General features: G+C 44.7%; 3 protein-coding genes across 4 annotated transcripts in view; 1 reads left to right on the top strand and 2 right to left on the bottom strand.

Annotated features, from left to right (window-relative positions):
• The window catches only part of sqstm1 (sequestosome 1), a 2,716-nt gene extending 554 nt beyond the window's left edge, over positions 1–2,162 (top strand). Inside the window, exons 2-8 of the mRNA XM_086305239.1 lie at positions 109–204; positions 284–636; positions 713–857; positions 1,107–1,175; positions 1,315–1,451; positions 1,581–1,770; positions 1,846–2,162. Of these exons, the coding sequence (XP_086161365.1) occupies positions 109–204; positions 284–636; positions 713–857; positions 1,107–1,175; positions 1,315–1,451; positions 1,581–1,770; positions 1,846–2,003 (1,148 nt within the window). The 3' untranslated portion in view covers positions 2,004–2,162. The remainder of the gene's footprint in view (positions 1–108; positions 205–283; positions 637–712; positions 858–1,106; positions 1,176–1,314; positions 1,452–1,580; positions 1,771–1,845) is intronic.
• Positions 2,061–6,517, bottom strand: mrnip (MRN complex interacting protein). Its single transcript, XM_086305247.1, has 6 exons — positions 6,280–6,517; positions 4,273–4,332; positions 3,820–3,926; positions 3,558–3,734; positions 2,597–2,651; positions 2,061–2,487 (listed from the first exon to the last, which is right to left on the bottom strand). Exons 1-6 carry the CDS (start codon positions 6,337–6,339, stop codon positions 2,206–2,208), a joined length of 741 nt encoding a protein of 246 aa, XP_086161373.1. The 5' UTR covers positions 6,340–6,517; the 3' UTR covers positions 2,061–2,205.
• A 986-nt stretch (positions 6,518–7,503) lies between these two features.
• tbc1d9b (TBC1 domain family member 9b) overlaps positions 7,504–21,270 on the bottom strand; it is a 31,063-nt gene continuing 17,296 nt past the window's right edge. The window contains exons 10-23 of one of the 2 annotated variants that reach the window (XM_086305255.1): positions 15,894–16,108; positions 15,605–15,722; positions 15,288–15,490; positions 15,100–15,182; positions 14,891–15,020; positions 11,665–11,763; positions 11,448–11,516; positions 10,625–10,865; positions 10,356–10,421; positions 9,959–10,027; positions 9,638–9,691; positions 9,299–9,337; positions 9,113–9,204; positions 7,504–8,815 (exon numbers count right to left, since the gene is read on the bottom strand). In XM_086305255.1, the coding sequence (XP_086161381.1) occupies positions 8,192–8,815; positions 9,113–9,204; positions 9,299–9,337; positions 9,638–9,691; positions 9,959–10,027; positions 10,356–10,421; positions 10,625–10,865; positions 11,448–11,516; positions 11,665–11,763; positions 14,891–15,020; positions 15,100–15,182; positions 15,288–15,490; positions 15,605–15,722; positions 15,894–16,108 (2,102 nt within the window). In that variant the 3' untranslated portion in view covers positions 7,504–8,191. The remainder of the gene's footprint in view (positions 8,816–9,112; positions 9,205–9,298; positions 9,338–9,637; positions 9,692–9,958; positions 10,028–10,355; positions 10,422–10,624; positions 10,866–11,447; positions 11,517–11,664; positions 11,764–14,890; positions 15,021–15,099; positions 15,183–15,287; positions 15,491–15,604; positions 15,723–15,893; positions 16,109–21,270) is intronic. The other variant, XM_086305258.1, reaches the window with a different exon arrangement.

Consider the following 21,270-nt stretch of genomic DNA (forward strand, 5'->3'; position numbering starts at 1 on the left):
TAGTCATGTAAACGGACAAACACCCTCAAAGTTAGTCTGGAATTATAAAGTCACCTGCAGCCTTTGTAGTTCACCAGTGTGTGACTAATGATGATGATGGTGTTGCAGATGAAGATGGGGACCTGGTGGCCTTCTCCTCTGATGATGAGCTCATGATGGGTCTGGGGTGCATGAAGGACTCCACCTTCCGCCTCTTCATCCGAGGTATGTTTGCAGTTTGTATAAATGTTATTGCTCGCGGTATCCGTCCTCCAGCTGTGGTAATATAGCTTCATTCTTACAGAGAAGAAGGAGCACAGACGGGACTTCCCTCTCCATGCTTTCCCTCCCTTTGCCTTTGGGCCTCCCCCTCCCCCTGCTGGAGGTCCTCCCCCTCCCCCTGCTGGAGGTCCTCCACCTCCCCATGCTGGAGGTCCTCATGCCCCACCCCATGGACCACACATGGGTCCGCCTCCTCCTCATGTGGCCCCACCCTACACCATGCACCCCAACGTTACCTGTGATGGCTGCGATGGCCCTGTGATTGGGACCCGCTTCAAGTGTTCAGTGTGTCCGAACTACGACCTCTGCTCCTCCTGCCAGGCTAAGGGGAAGCACACTGAGCACGCTCTACTGCCCATTTGGCACCCACTGCAGGTGAGTCTACCTGTGCAGGTCTGCAGGTGTCCTGTTCAGGCCCTTCAAAACATGACTGTGAGGCTGTGTTTTACAGTGGTTTCCTCGGGGGAAGTGGATGAAGAGGATGAGACACTGCATGTGGAACCTGAACCAGAACCAGGCTCAGAACCAGGACAACGACCCGGACCAGAACGAGTCTAGCCCTTCCAAACCTGTTGCTGATGCCAACACCCCCTCTGGTGAGTTCTGCCATCTTGGTTAAAGTGATACTTGATCAATAAGTCAGATCAGAGCAGATAAGGTCAGGAAGCGATGTACAAGAGGGAAAATGCAGCAACATTTCAAAATAAAAAGACCACGTGCGGACTGAATGGTCATGACATCAGAGCCGTGTTTGTGTGGCCCTTTAAACATCCTGTCACAGCACTAAAATAATGTTATGTGTGACATCTGTGTGATTTTAAAACATCTTTTATTTCTCCCTGCAGGCTCTCAGACCAACGTGGACTTCCTGAAGAACATTGGCGAGGGCGTGGCAGCCATGTTGAGCCCACTAGGTGAGTGTCAGTCTCATTTAAACAGTTGTTTGATGCTGTAAGGTAAAGACTATGATGTCACTGTGTTTGTGCATGTGAGATGAGTGAACATCTCTAGCTGGCTCTAAAACAGGAAGTGGTGTGTGTGTGCTTTACACAGGTATCGATGTGGACATCGACGTGGAGCACGAGGGCCAACGGACCAAGGTGACCCCACCTACTCAGAGTGGGGGGGGTGAGGGCGATGAGGAGATGGAGCATACGAGCAGTGAGGACGGGGCCAGTCTAGGAGCAAAGGTAACTTTTAATTTTATAAAACCTCAAAGTGCTTCATGATGTAAATATCAGAAGAAAGAACAATCAGCTGATCCTGACGGGACAGCAGGGAGGAAGAACTACCTTTTAACATCTCCTGTGACCTTTTAGCGTGGTGACCCTCAGGTGAGCAAGGACTCTGATGAGGAGTGGACCCACCTGAGCTCCAAAGAGGTCGACCCCTCCACAGGTGAACTGCAGTCCCTGCAGCCCGACAACCAGGAGCAGGGGCCCCTGTCTGAGGGGCAGGCGGGCCCCAGCGGGCTGAGGGAGGCGGCACTGTACCCACACCTGCCTCAAGGTAAGCTGGCATCCACACTCTGACTTTAGTTCTGTTAGTACTGACCTCTAAACCCTGCTGACCTCTTGCCCTCAGAGGCTGACCCCCGCCTGGTTGAGTCCCTCGCCTCAATGCTCTCGATGGGCTTCACTGACGAAGGCGGCTGGCTCACCCGCCTCCTTCAGGCCAAGAACTTTGACATCGGCGCTGCGCTGGACGCCATCCAGTATGCCAAGCAGCCCCGCCCACACTAGCACTGATGATATCATCACGATGTCACAACATGCATCTGATTATTTCTGCTCTGTTGTCTGAATGATAATCAATACTGTCCATTAATCAATGTTTCTGTTCTCTTTATTGATCATCATATAAACATTTCTGTGTGAGCAATAAAAGCATGAAGAAAAGCACAGTCTGTCAGAGTCTCCTCTTTAGAAACACACAAATGCACAATCACTCCGGGAGACGTTTAACAAGGAAGTCGTCGTCAAAGTTAAAGTCCTCGCCGCTGTCGAACATGGAGGTAACAGGAAGAAGAGGGCGGGGCCTGCTGATTATTCCAGAGCAGGAGGGAGCAGCGACACCACTTAAAGACTGACTCCACTCACCAACTGCAGGCTTCTCCCCCTCCTGCACCTTTGAGTCAGGGCTGAGGAAATTATCCCACCTGGTGGTGAAGAGGGTGGGGCTACAGGTGTTTATGGTTGAAGGTGTTTGGAGTTTCATACAGTTTAGCTGCAGAGAAGAGCAAAGGTTAAAGGTCAAGTACATGAGGAGGCATTCTGCTCTTCTCACAGTCTGAAGGTCATGGGTCTGAGCGCTGAAGGTGAGCAGCTCTGTTTACCTGTTCAGATGTGTGGACATCCTCTGGTCCTGCTTCCTCGGCTCGCTTCCTCTTCCTGTCACAGGTCAAAGCGATGATTTCAGTGTGATTAGTGATGCTGAACTCTAAGAACTCTTTGTGAGCCACTCATCATGAATGAGTAATGAACTGCTGTTCCTCCAAATGTCTTTAAAAACAAGTCTAAATTTATGTGGGATTTTCTCTGATCCACACAGGCTCAAATATGTACGCAAACCTCCACTGATATTTGGTTTAATGCTCCTTAGCAAGTTCCACATCGACCCCATGCTTCAACAAGCCTCTTTTCTAACAACATTCACACATTCACACTCAGATGGACGCATCGGAGAGCAACTTGGGGTTAGTATCTTGCCCAAGGATATTTGGCATGCAGACTGGAGGAGCCAGGGATCAAACCACCAACCTTCCGATCAGTAGGCGACCTGCTCTACCTCCTGAGCTACAGCCACCCCACAGATAAAGATGAAGGCGGTAACCCCAGCGAAGACTGTTTCCTTGAATCTTATTGAATTGAAACAACTAGAAGCTCAGTGTTCCAACATTCACATGTTAGGGTACAACACATATGCTACGGTAAGGTTGAGCCAGGACAACAGGATGAGATTGGGTACCAAGCCCCAAGTGGGATGGATAGCTGTGAGAGGACCTGAATGACAGGATCATGGCAAGGCTTGAAACCTGGATCCTCCAAAGATCTACCAGATGACTATCCAGCTGATGCTTGTACAGGTGTTCCTGTAGTTCTTCTTTTATCGTCACTCTGTTCTGGCCAAAACTTTTAAAAATGCTGTACAAATAAAGCTGACTTGACTTAAATCTTTCAGTAACTAAGTTGAGCCGGAGGATCAGAGACGATCCTAAATTAATTCAACAGTTCCTTACCCTAACATTCATGCCTGTGATGATGATGATGCCTCCAACAACACCTGTCAACATTCACCTGTCAGTCATCTTGATGCCATGGAGCTGCCTTCGATTTCCTAAATCCTTCTCCTCAGGCTCTGCCTCATCGTCTTGCTCCACCTCCTCAGGTGTGTCCAAGTATTTGCTCCAGCGGCTCACCGGTTCGTCTGTCTGCTCCTCATCCTCCTGCTGCTCCTCCTGCTGCTCCTGCTCCCTGTAAACGGGAAAGACCTGTGAAGACCTGGTGGTGTTAAAAGACGGCGGGACTACAACACACAGTGGAACTGAAACTTGGTTACCATAGTGACCAAGAACGGCGCTCTTGCTCCTCCATCATGGCTCCTCTCATGGCGTTTAGTTTCTGAACGTGACGTCTGCAGTCTGCCGCATTGCCCCGCCCAAACTCCTACCGATCAATCAGATGAGATCGATCAGTCAGAGGATAAACTAAGAGCAGGCTGGTAAATGCAATGACGTCCTCACACTGAGCTGTTTATGTGACCTCTGATTGATAAGAAACACAGTTTGTACATTAATGATACCCATGAACCATCCTGCGTGACACCCACGAAGACTAGCCAGAGAACAGAAAGTACAGCAATAAAGGTTATTCAAAGCAGTAGGGTACGAGTGAACAGAGTCAACAGGTGTTTTCTTTCTGTTTGTTAATGATCAATATAAGGTTTAGAACTAAAACATAAAAGCATGAATCGATGATATTGTTATTGATAAAGCGACTGATAGATTCTGACCTTCAGCAATGACTGTTTCTCTCCACACAGTTTACAGCTCCACTTTCTCGCCTTTTTCACCTGTCAGACAAAACATAGGGCAAAGAAATAAATGGACCTCATATTGATCTTCTGATTTTTATCCGTGATTGTTATTGTGATCCGTAGCATTATTGATAAACGATCAGCTGTTAATATCAGTGCCCTAGCCTATGTACCTATGTAAAGTGTTGGAGTGTTTACACTGTAAGGGTGGCGCTGTCACTTGGTGTTCGCTCTCTCTGGGGTAGAGTATCACTTCCTGTTCCTGTTCTAACACACAGTGGTGTTTTTGTGTAGCTTATCTGCATCTCCAATTTAATTCAAACTTCTAGATAATTTATTTCATAGTGTAATCTTCGCGTGCTTTGTGCAAGTGACAACACTCTGTGTTGATTCACCCGCTAATGGTTTTCACAGTATTCACTCACTAGCTGTGTCCCAAAACGTAGACTGCATCCTTCGGAGGACCCGGCCTTCGCGGTCTACTTGGGCCGGGTCCTAATCAATAATATAAATCAAATTAATTTCAATTACATTTGGAGAAACAAGCAACATTATATTAGGAAGAATGATATAGTGAAGTCATTTGAAGAAGGAGGTTTGAATGCGATTGATTTTGAAGCAATTGATGGTTCAATGGATGTTAACATATAACAAATTCATAGATAAATGTGCCATATCATGTACTCAAAGTAAATTCATTAAAGTTGTGAAAGCCATTCCCCCTGCAATGACTTAGATGGCTGGCCAGTTTAACCTATTCTTCCTCTATAATTTGTGTCCTTAATAATCAATGATCGCCAATTTAAAGGAAAGGCACGCAATAACAATTTTTTAAAGACAATTTTCACCAAACAACTTTTCCCTTCTCAACTAAAAAAAATATTTAGAGATTATAATTCAAAGTTTTTGACTATCTTTCCAATTCCACCTAAAGCAACAGAAAATCATTTTAAAATTTTAAATTCCATATATCCGTCCAACGACTATCTTCAGAAGAAATTCAATACAAACACGCACTTTCTGCAATACTGATATTGAGACTACAGAGCATCTTTTTTATTCATGTGAAAGTTCCAGATCTTTTTGGGATGGTTTTCAGTACTGGTTAACCTCTAAAAATATTGACTGCACGTCTCTAACTTTTCAAGTAATTATTATTATTTGACCTACGAACAAAAAAAAAAAAAAATAGAATTTGGGATTAACAACTTTACAGTCGCAAATTTTTTCATTCACAAATGAAATTACTCCGATTTTTGCTGGCTTTAAATATGAAATCCTGCTGTGGAAGGCTTCATTAGACAAGTGTAACCTAAATAAAGTTCACACCTTACTTGAATTTTTGATTCAGCTTTTTAATTGATGTAGCTAGATTGTATGTGCGTACCTTTGTTTTTTACTTTTATATGACAGGTCACCTTACCTATGGAAGCCCGTTTCCACCACTAAAAAAAAAAAAAAAAAAAAAGGATATTAACTCGACTTATTTTCTTGAAATTTTGACTTCGAAATTTCGAGTTACAGATCCTTTTTAAAAAAAATTTTTTAGAGGCTGCTTAATGCCGTTTCTGGCCTATAATGTTCTTTAAATGTTCTTTGTTCGACGACTGCTTTGTCCTTAACCACTTATACCTGTATGTAACTTTTTGTTGACATGTAAATTAAGAGCTTTAATTAATATTTTGTTTGACAATAAAAAAATAAATTTAAAAAACTCCTGGGATATCGTCACGTGTCAGCGCCACAGGAGCACCTCAGGTGACTTTGATTTTCTGGCGTCACACAGGTGAGCGTGGATACGGGTGCCTAATGTTTTGTCCACCATCACTGATGATGACTTCATGTTATAAACAGCGCGCGTTCACTGTGACGTCAGTGTGAGCCATCTGAGAACGGCTCCATTACTAATAAATACACTGATTCTCCAGCCTGAGAAAAGCACCTGCATGCTAACCCTGTTAGCCTCACGCTGTCCGCTCTCACCTGTTGCACCTGGAAGCTCTGACAGCGGAAACACCTGACGATGTGAAACTCCTGACCCATGGCCCCACGGTCCCGTTCTTCCGGTGTCCGTCCGGACTGTTCAGTTTTCGCGGGTCTGTTTCAACCCGGGTTCCACGTCACAGCTTGCGTGACAGCAGTAACGGCCACAGTAAGCGCGCCCCCTGCAGGCCGGAGGATGACGTGTTTCGGGGGCGACTCGAGGGGCTCAGCTCCCAGTCACATGTCAGGCGTATGTGGTCTTCTAATTAGTATTAGCAGAATATGCTGCTTGCTAATGTCGTCTGCGCCTCACATTTGAAAACAATTCATTCAACTGGGACACATGACAATGCCGTCCCCAAAAGCAGCCTTCTTAGTTTGAGGACTTCAGAATACTTTATTGATCCCTGGTGGAGACTTAATGTAGAGTCTAGGAAAAATCTCAATAATATACACAGGTTTTATAGTGGACCCTTTAAATTCAGCTCAGTTTAATTTATACATCATCAAATCACAACAGCAGTCACCTCAAAGTCCTTTATACTGTAAGACCCTACATTAATACTGATCATGCGAAAAAACGTCTTTTTAACAGGAAGAAACCACCGACAGGCTCAGCCTCTGTAGAGGAATACAGAACACAAAATGACTAATTAAGGGAATTGGAATAAGAACACCAAACCAGAAATCAGAATCAGGATTAAGAAAACAAAAATAAATGAAAAAAAGTTTAGGATCCTTGACTTGGGAAAAACCCTGTTTTAGAGTGACACTAGCAGCAATATCGCATGCCTTCGACTGAGAGTCGAATCCATCCAAGCACGCTCCAGGATGAGTCTAGTAGAACAAAATATCAGCATGTGACCTTACCTGGTGCACAGGTGAGTCTGACATCTCGTTTTACTTTATCAGGTGAAGTTTGGCTCAGTGGATTATCACCAGAACTGCAGGTAACGATTTTCCCACGCTCTGAAAAAGTGTGTCACTTCCTGCATCAGTGCTGAGGTCAGAGGTCACATGAACCTACAAACACCTGCTCACCAGTTTATCAAAACTAATCTACTTTAAACGTCTTTTCTGAAAGTGTAACTGTGTCATTAATAAAAATCTTATAAACCTGAAGTAAGATGATGAAGCACGAGACGACCTCTGACCTTTGAGCCTGTCATATGTTGCACCGACCCTTTAAATTATGACATATTTCTCAAAGATGACACAGCAGCGTAAGAACTTCCTCCAGTATTTATTAGAACAACAGATCAACACAGTGAGTTTAAAATCAGGTCAAACACATAAAAACACGATGACATCATCACAAACAGAGTGATGTCATCACACAGGCAGTGGAGAGAACAAACAAGGCTTCAAAGTAAGAGTCCAGGTGTAAACACACCTGGTGAAATATGGCGTCTTCATCGTTATTGATTATAAACCATTAGTACTGATCATAAATCTTTATTTCACAATAAAAGTCTGATGCAACTCACATGTGTTTGAGTCTTCTACAGGGGAACTCGCCAACCATTTATCGGTTTCTGTTTCCTGTTCACTGATTGGTCCTGCAGAGACACAGGAGCTGATCAATGAATAATTCAAAAGATGGATCTATACAGCGTTGTGGAACACTTCCTCCAGCTCCTTCACAGTAAAACACCTCAGTCACAATATAAGGGCTTTTATTGTGAAACATCTAAAGGAAATGTAGACCTTTAACAGATCAATGCGCTTATTGATTGATCAGATTGTCTCTAATCGATAAGATCTGAAACACTGAAACAGGAAGTTTAGTCTGCAGGACCCGCCAGCCAATCAGAGTCACTGTAACATCATCAGAGAGGCTCCAGTCCCATGATCCACTTAGCTGATTACATCGGTTACCTGTATGATGCACATGGACAGGTGAGGGAGGTGCTCAGGTAGAATGCCGCGTGAGTTCATGGTCGGAGGCGGAGCTTATCTGGCGCTCCACTGCCCGCTGAGCCTTGCAGGCGGCCATTTTGGCCTGGATGTCCCTCTTCCTTTCAAAGTAGTCGACAAGCGGCGGCTCTGTCAGCATCGAAGCCAACACCTGCTCAAAGGTGATCGACCAATCCGTATCCAACACGCTACCCTGCCTCTGCTCGCCGCCCCTGATCAGCACCGTGTCCTCAGCGATATCCTCGCACTGCAGCGAGCCGGCACTCACCACCGAATATGAAGACACTGACGCATCATCTTTTGTTTCCTCGTCGGACATCTGAGGCGCCACCACCTCCAGCTGGGCGTCAGCCAGAGCTCGGCACACTTCGGACTCACCAGACGCCCCGTGACCAGGCCCCTCCTCCTCCCCCTGAGGGCTGTGGGGCAACGTCTGAGCAGAGAGCGAGGTCTGTGGCGTGGTCTCGCGCTTCTTGGTGCCGTTGTTGAACTTCTTGCCCACTTCACCGATGCGCAGCAGCAAACTGGCAACCGTGGCGATGGCGTGATAGAGCTGCTGCTCAAGAGCCTCCTCGCTGAACATGTTGTACAGAGTTTTACACAACTCAATGAACTGCTCCTGCACGCACAGACATACACACACACACATATATATATAAATATATACAATAACAGACACACAGCTGTACAGGATATTTTACTTGTATGCTTGTTTGTGGCTTCCTCTCCCCACCAGGACTAAGAAAAAAAACACTAATTACTTAATTTTATTAAAATTAATCAGTCTCTCTGTGGCGACCTGTCCAGGTGCACGCTGCCTTTAACACCCCCTTAGATACCTGGTTTGAACCATCCTTGCTACCTGGGTGTCACACTTGTGTCTGTAAAAAAACGGTGTAACACCTCACATTCTCACCTGGTTCATCCTCGGCAGGTCTTTGATGGTCTCTCTCTTGGTCTCCTTCTCCTTGGCCCACATCCTCAGGTAGTACCTGTAGTCCTTCACCTCTAAAACAGACCAAAGGTCAGGGGTCAAACGATTGGGCCAAGCCTCAGAGTGATTCCTCCTCCTTAAAGACTCGAGTCAGGGAGGTCAAGTTACCTTTTTTCTCCTCACTGTCTCCATCTTTTGGCTCCTCACCTGTTCAGATAGAGATCATCATCATCCTCATTATCAAACTTTGGGGTTAAATGTGAGAATGGAACAGACGGTCTAAAGATGGATGAGGTCACCATGACCTCATTTTCCAGGTTAAATTCAATCCTGAGCTGACGGTCTTCTAAGTTTAGCTAACGCTGAGGAATTCACCTGATAGCTTAGCCAGAAATTTTCAAATTATCTGCTAATGTTATGATCATCATCACAAAAACACGAGAAAAACATTAGAATAACTTGGCAGCAGAGTAACATCCCTAACCCTCAAACCAAACAGACACAAACCTGGTGTCACTTCCTGCTGCCGCAATGCATTCTGATCAGAGAAGTAGGAAGCTTCTGGAAGGAAACATCACAGGAAGAGGAAGAAGGAAAAGAGGAAGGAGAAGCAGAGTGAAATGTTCAGGTGTGTTAATCCAAGGTTTGTTCATGCAGATTGATCAGTTTGAGTTAAGCTTCATGCAGACTCAACGATTACCGACAACCACAGGATCCTCTCTGAACAGCAGGGAGGAAGAACTCCATTTTAACAGGAAGCGACAACAGATGTGTGTGTGTGTGTGTGTGTGTGTGTGTGTGTGTGTGTGTGTGTGTGTGTGTGTGTACCTCGAGGTTCCTCCTCGGTGAAGAACTGCGTGGCCTCTAGAGCAGACTCCGCCTCCTCTGGACACAGAGCTAAAACAAACAAGCAGCAGGTGAGTCGCAGGTTCTCCACCTGTGGTTCAGTCTTTGATCCATTCAGTTCTCACCAGCTCTCAATTTACCACCCTTCAAAACCAGGAGACCCCACAGAGACCCAAAACCCGACTTCGACCCCATTCACACCTGGTCCACCACGCTGGGTTTGGCTCCAAAAATCTGACAGTGTAAAGGCTGGAACCTCTGACGTCACGGCCAGCGGGTTACAGAATTCATCAGGACCAAAACCAGATCAGTGCAGAATAAGGAAGAGCTGATCTCATGATTCAGGGTTACACTCACCTGTACAGGTGAGCTGTGTTACCTGGAGGTAGGTGGAGCTTGTACAGTAGCTTCAGTTTTTCCGTCATGTCCCCGTGATACATCCCACCTGCAAAACATACACACTGAGACCTGTGGAGCTCTGTAACCTGAAGCTCTAATCTTGACCTGTAATATATAATATGTACTTTGGATTGTCGATCTGTAATCTATTTTCTGAAGTGCTAATCTAGATCTGTAATCTTTCGTTTGGATCACTAATCTATGATCTGCATATGTAATATGTAATCTGAGGCTGTAATCTGGGCTCACTCAGTCCGGTGATGAACTCTTTAAAGTTGACTAGCCCATCCTGGTTCTGGTCCAGCAGCCTGAAGAGGCGGGCCGACAGGGTTGGGTTGTGCCCTCCGCAGACCCAGGGAGCGAGCGAGACGAAGAGCTGACGGAACTGAAGCGGGTCGATGCGGTACTGCTCCAAGTATGGCAGGCTGGGATCGTGACGCTCAGCGGCAGAGCTGCTGGAACCCCAGTAACAGCTGGTCATGTGTTTGGACTGGATCGGCAGAATGGACAAAAAAGGAGGCGGGGTTAGAGGCAGTAACATGCTTGAACATACAGGTAGAGCTATGTTTACGTCACAGAACAGATTTGAAAAAGGAAAAAATGAAGTTCTGACTCTTGCAGGGTCACACAAAAACAAGGTCACTTCCTGTCTGATAAACAGGCGCGGGTTACACCTACATTTCTTCATAAGTAATCAGACGTGATGGAAGCTACTGTTAGACAGGAACAACGAGAACACCGGGAAAGGACACATCAACACTGTCCAGAAGCAGAAACAAGAACATCAAAAGGCCGTGGGAAGGGGTGCTTTCCTTCATCACAGCATACAGCCAAGTGAGGAAGACCCTCCGAGAAGGCTTGCTGTCTCACAGAGCAAACTCAGAGCACCCAGGAGCAGAAAGACTAGAGTGTAAAAGGCTGAGCAGCTCTGGATCAGCCTGCAGGACGATGAGGAGGTTTCGTCCTGTTTGCTGAAACACTTTCTAACAGAATTGGTGAAAAAATGTTTTTGGTTTATTTCACACCTGAACATCAGGTCAGCACAGGAACCGTGTAACAAACATGAACTCACCTTGAACAGACAGTAGAGCTCCTCCAGCTCTTCAATACTGAAGGCTGACTCCGTCATCATCGCTCTCACCTGCACGCACGCACGCACGCACGCACGCACGCACGCACACACACACACACACACACACACACACACACACACACACACACACACACACACACACCTGTGAGCTCAATGTCTTCATTAACGCGCTGTATAAGCTCGTGAAAACACCCACCACACTTCTCTTGGCAGTGTCCTCCAGGGACTGGATGACCTTTAACCTCTGCTTGAACCTCATCTGCTCAATGACATCAGAGCGCAGACTGCCAAACTTCTGCACAGAGAAGAAGAAGCTGCAGTTACCTCAGAGAAGAGGACGCCTTTCATCACAAACATCCTTCCTGCACCACCAAACCTGCTCATCAACCTGCCGAGGAAGATCCATCAGCTCGTGTAGGGAACGAGAAAGACTCAGTCAGTTTGGCGCCGCTCTCAACAGGTAGTGTGGACTGTTAGACCACCCACAGAGCTTTACAGTCCACTCTGGGTGCATTAAGCCCAACAATACAGTGGGGCAAAAAAGTAGTCAGCCACCGATTGTGCAAGTTCCCCCACCTAAAATGATGACAGAGGTCAGTAATTTGCACCAGAGGTACACTTCAACTGTGAGAGACAGAATGTGAAAAAAAAATCCATGAATCCACATGGTAGGATTTGTAAAGAATTTATTCGTAAATCAGGGTGGAAAATAAGTATTTGGTCAATAACAAAAATACAACTCAATACTTTGTAACATAACCTTTGTTGGCAATAACAGAGGTCAAACGTTTACTATAGGTCTTTACCAGGTTTGCACACACAGTAGCTGGTATTTTGGCCCATTCCTCCATGCAGATCTTCTCGAGAGCAGTGATGTTTTGGGGCTGTCGCCGAGCAACACGGACTTTCAACTCCCGCCACAGATTTTCTATGGGGTTGAGGTCTGGAGACTGGCTAGGCCACTCCAGGACTTTCAAATGCTTCTTACGGAGCCACTCCTTTGTTGCCCGGGCGGTGTGTTTTGGATCATTGTCATGTTGGAAGACCCAGCCTCGTTTCATCTTCAAAGTTCTCACTGATGGAAGGAGGTTTTGGCTCAAAATCTCACGATACATGACCCCATTCATTCTGTCCTTAACACGGATCAGTCGTCCTGTCCCCTTGGCAGAAAAACAGCCCCATAGCATGATGTTTCCACCCCCATGCTTCACAGTAGGTATGGTGTTCTTGGGATGCAACTCAGTATTCTTCTTCCTCCAAACACGACGAGTTGAGTTTATACCAAAAAGTTCTACTTTGGTTTCATCTGACCACATGACATTCTCCCAATCCTCTGCTGTATCATCCATGTGCTCTCTGGCAAACTTCAGACGGGCCTGGACATGCACTGGCTTCAGCAGCGGAACACGTCTGGCAATGCGGGATTTGATTCCCTGCCGTTGTAGTGTGTTACTGATGGTGACCTTTGTTACTTTGGTCCCAGCTCTCTGCAGGTCATTCACCAGGTCCCCCCGTGTGGTTCTGGGATCTTTGCTCACCGTTCTCATGATCATTTTGACCCCACAGGATGAGATCTTGCGTGGAGCCCCAGATCGAGGGAGATTATCAGTGGTCTTATATGTCTTCCATTTTCTGATGATTGCTCCCACAGTTGATTTTTTCACACCAAGCTGCTTGCCTATTGTAGATTCACTCTTCCCAGTCTGGTGCAGGTCTACAATACTTTTCCTGGTGTCCTTCGAAAGCTCTTTGGTCTTGGCCATGGCGGAGTTTGGAGTCTGACTGTTTGAGGCTGTGGACAGGTGTCTTTTATACAGATGATGAGTTCAAACAGGTGCCATTCATACAGGTAACGAGTGGGGGACAGAAAAGCTTCTTACAGAAGACGTTACAGGTCTGTGAGAGCCAGAGATTTTCCTTGTTTGAGGTGACCAAATACTTATTTTCCACCCTAATTTACGAATAAATTCTTTACAAATCCTACCATGTGAATTCATGGATTTTTTTTTCACATTCTGTCTCTCACAGTTGAAGTGTACCTCTGGTGCAAATTACTGACCTCTGTCATCATTTTAAGTGGGGGAACTTGCACAATCGGTGGCTGACTAAATACTTTTTTGCCCCACTGTAGTTCATGTTCAGTACAAAAACCCAACATTGGTGTTTGAGGGTCTCTGCCTAGGTGCAGACCGTCATCTATTCAACTCTATTTTCGATTCAGGTTTTTTCACACAGTGCCAAATCACAATAACAGTGGCCTTAAGATGCTTCATATTGAAAGGTCACAACCACAGCCCTTAATGTGACAGCTGACTTTCAGCCAGTTAAGTTAACGGTGAATATTTTATTTGTGCTTTCGAAATGAAAAAGTCCTGGAGAATCGCTTCGCTCAAGCAGCACTAAAGCTTTAGTGTGGAGGTGGACCCCACGGGGCTAACCGTCCTGATGTGTTGGCCGCTAGGGCTGTTCGATATAACGATATGTATCGGATGACGATATAAAAACGTCGATAGTTTCATTTTACGCTATCGTTTGTTTCATGGTGTCGCAAAATAAACTGTTTACGGCAATATTTGTTCATTATTTTGATGGTCACTGTAGTGGCCATATTAATTTCTTAAAGCTCTCTCTTTCTTTAAAGTTCTCTTATATTTAATATAACCACACTACAGACAGAAGTGCTTGTTTTTATGCGTTGTCGTTAGCAACAATGACGGTAACCGCATCACATGTCTGCTTGTTTATTTTCCACATAAACCTTTCACAATAAAGCTCAAGATCCTGTTGAGACTTTTCAAAATAAACTGAATCACGTGAAAGATGCAGAGTGTTTATGGATGAGAAGTAAAAAGAGCCGCCAGGTGCTAAAAAAATAAACCTTAGACTCAAACGTTAGAACAGGCTTTTCCCCGCAGCACGCCGTGTAAGAAACACTCACAAAGAAAACGGCGGCCGTTACAACTTATGTCTAAAAATGTATCGTTTCAATTAAAACACTCGACTCCAGGTACGCAACGCCCAGCTGGAAACACTTCACGCAAGTTGAGCTGCCTGAAATTCACAGAATTTACAGAAAATGTAAAAATTTTGTGATTTATATCGTCCTTTATTCCTCTTGTACTCCGTGTGTATTTGACTCTGTGGGGTTTGTGGCCCTTCCTCCTGCAGCTGTGGGTGAAGACCTAACGTGCAGCTCAAAGGCAGCATGCAGCGTGTTCTTAAGGCGGAATAATTCATTAAATATTAGAAAACATTTACGTTTCCAACATCAGTCACAACGTAGAGCTCTGATCGTTTTATTGGCTGTCTACATAAAGTAGTCTGTTTTTCTAGGTTCTGACCTTCACGTCATCCGTCTGAATTTATCCCAGTGAGAAAGCTTAGTGACCCCCCCACCACCACCACCACCACTCTGGCATCACCTCGTACGATGACTTTATGAGGTCAAAGACATCGATTTCAGGCGACGGCTCGTCTCCACTTGTCAGCTGGGCGTGCGGGTGAGGGATGGGCGGAGCCACCGTCTGTTTATTGACCACATTATCCAGGTACCTGCAACACAAGTTGGATTTATTCCTCAGGTGTACACAGAACAGTTCGGAGTGAGCCGATTCTGGCTCTGGACTCGTACCTGCCCAGGATGGTCATGGCCTCTCCCTCGTCGCTACAGGAGAGCAGGGCATCCATGTTGTCATGGAGGACAGCCAGCGCCACCTGCGGGTACATTTAGAGACTGGAAGTCATTCAGCTATAGCACAATCTCATTCACATCCAAAATAATGGATCTGTGGGTGTCCCTGGGTCCATCAGCACTCCTACCTGAAAGATGACCTTGATGCCCTCATAGAAGAAGCAGTCGACCAACAGGACGGCGCTGTCGAAGGGCATCACAGACAGGAAGAGGGTGAGGAACCAGGACAGGCTGATGGTGGAGATGACCCCCAGCTCCTGCATGTGTTCATAGAGCAGGGGGAGGAAGGACCGGGTCAGCTCCTCAAACACCCCCTGATCCACCAGCGCTCCTGCAGGACATACGGAAACCACGTCACTATCCCCAAGCCTAAGGAGGACTCCTCAGACCCGTCTCCACCAGAGGATGGATCTACTCTGGTGCTGTGATCCTGCCTTCTACTGACCTACAACTCGGGTGTTGTAGTAGTCGGGCAGCATACGCTCACACAGCGCCACCAGCAGCCAGAAGGCCTCTTCCTCGGTGCAGTAGAGCAGCAGGACAGAGGTGACGATGTTCATTGCCTGGTGGAGGAGACAGAAGGTCAGAAACAACAAACCGACACCACCTCAGGACGCCTTACACATCATGTTAGTGCAGACGTCATCAGCTGTGTCAGGGGGTTGTTTCAGGCACCCGGCTGAGCTTGATGGGGAAACACAACGCTTCTGTTTCATTTTGCTTTATGGGAGTACCTGGCAATATCCGATGCCCGGGTTGCGGTGGGCGTATGCGGTGAGGACGCGGCGCAGGGCGGCAATGCCCATCTCATTCTGGAAGGCTCGGTGTTCAGGCATCGAGCGGTGAAGGTCGCGCTCAATCTCCTCAGTAGCTAATGAGCATAGCCCCATGGCCTGTTCCACCAGTTCACCATAGTAACCAGGGTGGGTTGCCATCTCGTTTTGCGCTCCTGGATGGACGGGAGGACAGATGAGTATGCGAAAATGAGCATAAACAGAAATTCGTGGTCCCAACTCTGAATATGACTATCCAGAGTTGGGACCAGGAAGCAGAGTTGCAGTCTTACACGCCTCTCTGCAGCTTCTCTCCTCCTGCTACCCCCCCAAAAACCCATCTCCATAGAGACTGTGTCAGCTCCCAAACAGACAAAAAACAAACTAAAAACCAGCAACAAACAACTTAAACATAAACAATTACAAAGAAAGAACAATAAAGTATCCACATCTGAACCAAAGAGTAAAACAGTGAAATGTGGATTATTAAATATTAGGTCTCTCTCCTCCAAGTCTCTGTTAGTACATGACTTAATAATTGATCAACAAATCGATTTACTCTGCCATACAGAAACCTGGTTGCAGCAGGATGATTATGTTAGTTTAAATGAATCAACACCCCCGAGTCATTCTAACTACCAGAAACCTTGAAGCACAGGCCGAGGGGGCAGTGTGGCAGCAATATTTCACACCAGCCTGTTAATTAATGAAAGACCAAGACAGACTTTTAATTCATTTGAAAGCCTGATGCTTAGCCTCGTCCACCCCAGCTGTAAAACTCAGACACCAGTCTTACTTGTTATCATCTATCGTCCACCTGGGCCTTACACAGAGTTTCTGTCTCATTTCTCAGACTTTTTATCTGATTTAGTTCTGAGCTCAGATAAAATAATTATTGTGGGTGATTTTAACATCCATGTAGATGCTAAAAATGACAGCCTCAACATGGCATTTAATCTGTTATTAGACTCAATTGGTTTCTCTCAAAATGTAAAAGAACCCACCCACCACTTTAATCACACTTTAGATCTTGTTTTAACATATGGCATAGAAACTGAACATCTAACAGTGTTTCCTGAAAACCCTCTCCTGTCTGATCATTTCCTGATAACATTTACATTTACAATAATTGATTACACAGCAGTGGAGAGTAGACTTTATCAAAGTAGATGTCTTTCTGAAAGCGCTGTAACTAAGTTTAAGAATATAATCCACCCACTGTTATCATCTTCAATGCCCTGTACCAACATAGAGCAGAGCAGCTATCTGAACGCTACCCCAACAGAGGTCGATTATGTTGTTAACAATTTTACCTCCTCACTACGTATGACTCTGGATACTGTAGCTCCTGTGAAAACTAAGGTCTCTAATCAGAAGTACCTGACTCCATGGTATAATTCTCAAACATGTACCCTAAAGCAGATGACTCGTAATCTGGAGAGGAAATGGCGTGTCACAAATTTAGAGGATCATCATTTAGCCTCGAGAAATAGTTTGCTGCTTTATAAGAAAGCCCTCCGCAAAGCCAGAACATCTTACTATTCGTCACTGATTGAAGGAAATAAGAACAACCCCAGGTTTCTCTTCAGCACTGTAGCCAGGCTGACAAAAAGTCAGAGCTCTTTTGAGCCAACAATCCCTTTAACGTTAACTAGTAATGACTTCATGAACTTCTTCACAAATAAAATTTTTATCATTAGAGAAAAAATTACCAATAATCATCCCACAGATGTAATATTATCTACAGCTACTCTTAGTACCATCGATGTTAAGTTAGACTCTTTTTCTCCAATTGATCTTTCTGAGTTAACTTCAATAATTACTTCCTCCAAACCATCAACGTGTCTTTTAGACCCCATTCCTACAAAACTGCTCAAAGAAGTCCTGCCATTAATTAATTCTTCGATCTTAAATATGATCAACCTATCTCTAATAATCGGCTATGTACCACAGGCCTTCAAGCTAGCTGTAGTTAAACCTTTACTCAAAAAGCCATCTCTAGACCCAGCAGTCTTAGCTAATTATAGGCCAATCTCCAACCTTCCTTTCATATCAAAAATCCTTGAAAGAGTAGTTGTCAAACAGCTAACAGATCATCTGCAGAGGAATGGTTTATTTGAAGAGTTTCAGTCAGGTTTCAGAGTTCATCACGGCACAGAAACAGCTTTAGTGAAGGTTACAAATGATCTTCTTATGGCCTCTGACAGTGGACTCATCTCTGTGCTTGTCCTGCTAGACCTTAGTGCAGCATTCGATACTGTCGACCATAATATCCTATTAGAGCGATTAGAACATGCTGTAGGTATTACAGGTACTGCACTGCAGTGGTTTGTATCATATCTATCTAATAGACTCCAGTTTGTTCATGTAAATGGAGAGTCCTCTTCACACACTGAGGTTAATTATGGAGTTCCACAGGGTTCAGTGCTAGGACCAATTCTGTTTACATTATACATGCTTCCCTTAGGCAGTATCATTAGAAGACATCGCATACATTTTCACTGCTATGCAGATGACACCCAGCTCTATCTGTCCATGAAGCCAGAAAACACACACCAATTAGTTAAACTGCAGGAATGTCTTAAAGACATAAAGACCTGGATGGCCGCTAACTTTCTGCTTCTTAATTCAGATCAAACTGAGGTTATTGTACTCGGCCCTGAAAAGCCTAGAAATATGGTATCTAACCAGATTCTTACTCTGGATGGCATTACCTTGGCCTCCAGTAACGCTGTGAGGAACCTTGGAGTCATTTTTGACCAGGATATGTCCTTCAACGCACATATTAAACAAATATGTAAGACTGCTTTCCTCCATTTGCGCAACATCTCTAAAATTAGAAATATCCTGTCTCAGAGTGACGCTGAAAAACTAGTTCATGCATTTATTACTTCCAGGCTGGACTACTGTAATTCATTATTATCAGGATGTCCAAAAAAACTCACTGAAAAGTGTCGAGGAGGGAAATTATTTTACTGCTATAGTTAAATAATTGTCATCATTACCATTGCATTAATAATAAAATCTGGAGTTTATATTGCATTCAAAGGTTTAAACAGAGTCTCTTTCAGAAAGACTGAGTTGCAGGCTGACAGGAAGTTGTATGCAGAAAGAAGCAGGAAGTTATTTTGAGCCGCAGGCTAAGACGAGGCTTTAACAATGTAACAGATAGCTTTAAGAAGGCCTTAAGCAGTTATGACTATTTTATACACAATGCATATCTGTGCTTATTAAAGAGTTGGAGCTCGGTCAATTAATTGGGGGTCGGAAGCTTTGTTCGGCGCGATGTTCGGACAATCTATTGTGCAAGTGACTTGGAGCCAGAGAAGGAATTGCAATACATGCTTACAAAACACTTATATATCAGATCATTTTATATTAAGGTTTTAGTAGAGGTTCTTGATTAAAACATTTATTTAGTAGAAGACATACACATAGTCTCAGTGAGCTTCTGGTCTGGTAAAAGGTCAGAGGTGCAACAGGTGAATTGAGAAAGAGCATTTGAGGACGAGACACAGACAGTAGGTGAAGAGGTGACACAAAGAGCATGTGAGGTCAACACACACACACACACACACACTTTAAATTAGATTTATTTAGAGGAGAGGTTAGTTATGTTTGGCTGTAACTGCAAAATTGTCTTGGTAAAAGAGGAACCGTTTCTTGGTGTCTCGGCAAGAAAGAGGAACAAGACAAGAACTGAAAGGTAGACAGGAAGGGCTAGCCATGAAAATAGAAGATGATTTTCTAGGTGAAAAGTCAATGATGATGTTGATCTGATCTATGTATAAAATGTATTTGTGACGTATGAAGGGGCGTCAGTAAATAAACCCTGATGCTATAAAATATCTGTTCATGCTTTGATTAAGTCGAAGACTACTTCCTGTCTGCGTACAGAGTTGTCTTCCCACGCGTGTATTCATTAAAATCTTCGTTTGACTTCACCCGGCCGGATCGGTGTGGTTATTCTTCGATCACCTCTTGTACCCTTCCTCAATATTGAATCTTAACATTTGGGGGCTTCGTCCGGTTATTGAGGAGGGAGAGTTGGAGGTTGGGACGGAGAAATCCGGGGTCTTGGGTGGTCTGACGGGCAGACATGAATTCCAGTGGTCTAAGTGAGTGGGCATAAGCCGGCTTATCCAAAAGGTAAGGCACTACCTGTTGAATTATTTCCAAAGTGTGCCAAATTGGATATGATAAAATTTAAGTCTACTCACTGAAGTTACTGGTGGATGTCTGTTTTGATTTTGATGAGAATGTCATGACAGTACTGAGGATTTAAAGCAGTTGGACTGCTGGTAATGGTTGAATGCGGTTGGACCGCTAAAAGGAAAAGCAGTTGGACTGCTCAATGTTTTTAGTATCTTAGGGAATTTGGTTATTTTTTGGTTATAAGGTTGGACCTGCTTCAGTCTTACACTTGGTTGGGTGTTTTACTGTTGTTCCAAAGTATTATAAATTACTCAAGAACGCCAGTTGGACTGGTAGGAAGCGCAGAGCCCGGAGGTTACGCTCCCTCCTTGTCGTGGACGCGCGACATTGACCTCTCGGCGAAGAGGGTTAGTTCAGTGTGGTTTAGCTGTGGGGTACAGGGCATCCCGGAATTAAGCTAGGAGATAGAGTCTCCTTACCGTTTGGAACGGTAATCTGCGCTTTTTTGGGCAGCAAAGGTTGGACCTTGGGTGTTGGACACTTTTAAATTGAGTTAGGGACTTTAGAGATGAGGCCAGAAACTGTTGGACAGATACTGGTTAATTGATTACAAAAAAGTTGGACTTTTATCGGTTAGACCGTTAACTTAAATTTTTCGAAATTTGGTAGGTGTTAAAAGGCAGAAAATCTGTGCAGTTGTAAATATAAGACGTCTTTGTGAATATAAAATAATAGATCTCTGTGTGGAAGGAGTCTGAGGCAATGCTGCTGCTATTCTTAGATGAAGAGTGTGTGTGCATGCAAATGAGGCAGCTGATGCAGAGCGCATGAGAGGACTATGCTTTCGGTTTTGTGTGTCATTCAGCTCTATAACTATTGTTTGCAAATGTGGATAAATGTCTGCAATTAAAATGCTGGCTTAGTAAATAATAACATTGTAAATATATGAATGGTGACAGCATTTCAAAATAGAATATAAGAATTGTTTGTGTTTAAAACCAACGTTTAGGTAAAGAAGATTTAAGGTGGATTTGAAGGCATAAACAAAAAATAAAAGGGTTACAGTCTGCAAGTGTTGTTAATTCATGAGCTGACTGGATGCAGAGTAAGTGGAGTGGTCATCCTGGGAGGATTGAATGATGCTCTAACTCTGTGGTCAAGTCAGACATAGGCTTTAAGCAAC

Source organism: Aulonocara sp. 'chitande type north' Nkhata Bay, linkage group LG2 (assembly GCF_057382095.1).
Source record: "Aulonocara sp. 'chitande type north' Nkhata Bay isolate Kocher_YH1m ecotype deep benthic linkage group LG2, A_spYH_male_GT1.1, whole genome shotgun sequence".
Lineage (NCBI taxonomy): Eukaryota > Metazoa > Chordata > Actinopteri > Cichliformes > Cichlidae > Aulonocara > Aulonocara sp. 'chitande type north' Nkhata Bay.

Coding starts and splice junctions, on each gene's coding strand:
- mrnip (XM_086305247.1), bottom strand. CDS start 6,339: ATGGGTCAGGAGTTTCACATCGTCAGGTGTTTCCGCTGTCAGAGCTTC. Junction 4,333..6,279: donor AGAGCTTCCAGGTGCAACAG/GTGAGAGCGGAC, acceptor TTTGTCTGACAG/GTGAAAAAGGCGAGAAAGTG. Junction 2,652..3,557: donor GGCATCAAGATGACTGACAG/GTGAATGTTGAC, acceptor GACCTGTGACAG/GAAGAGGAAGCGAGCCGAGG.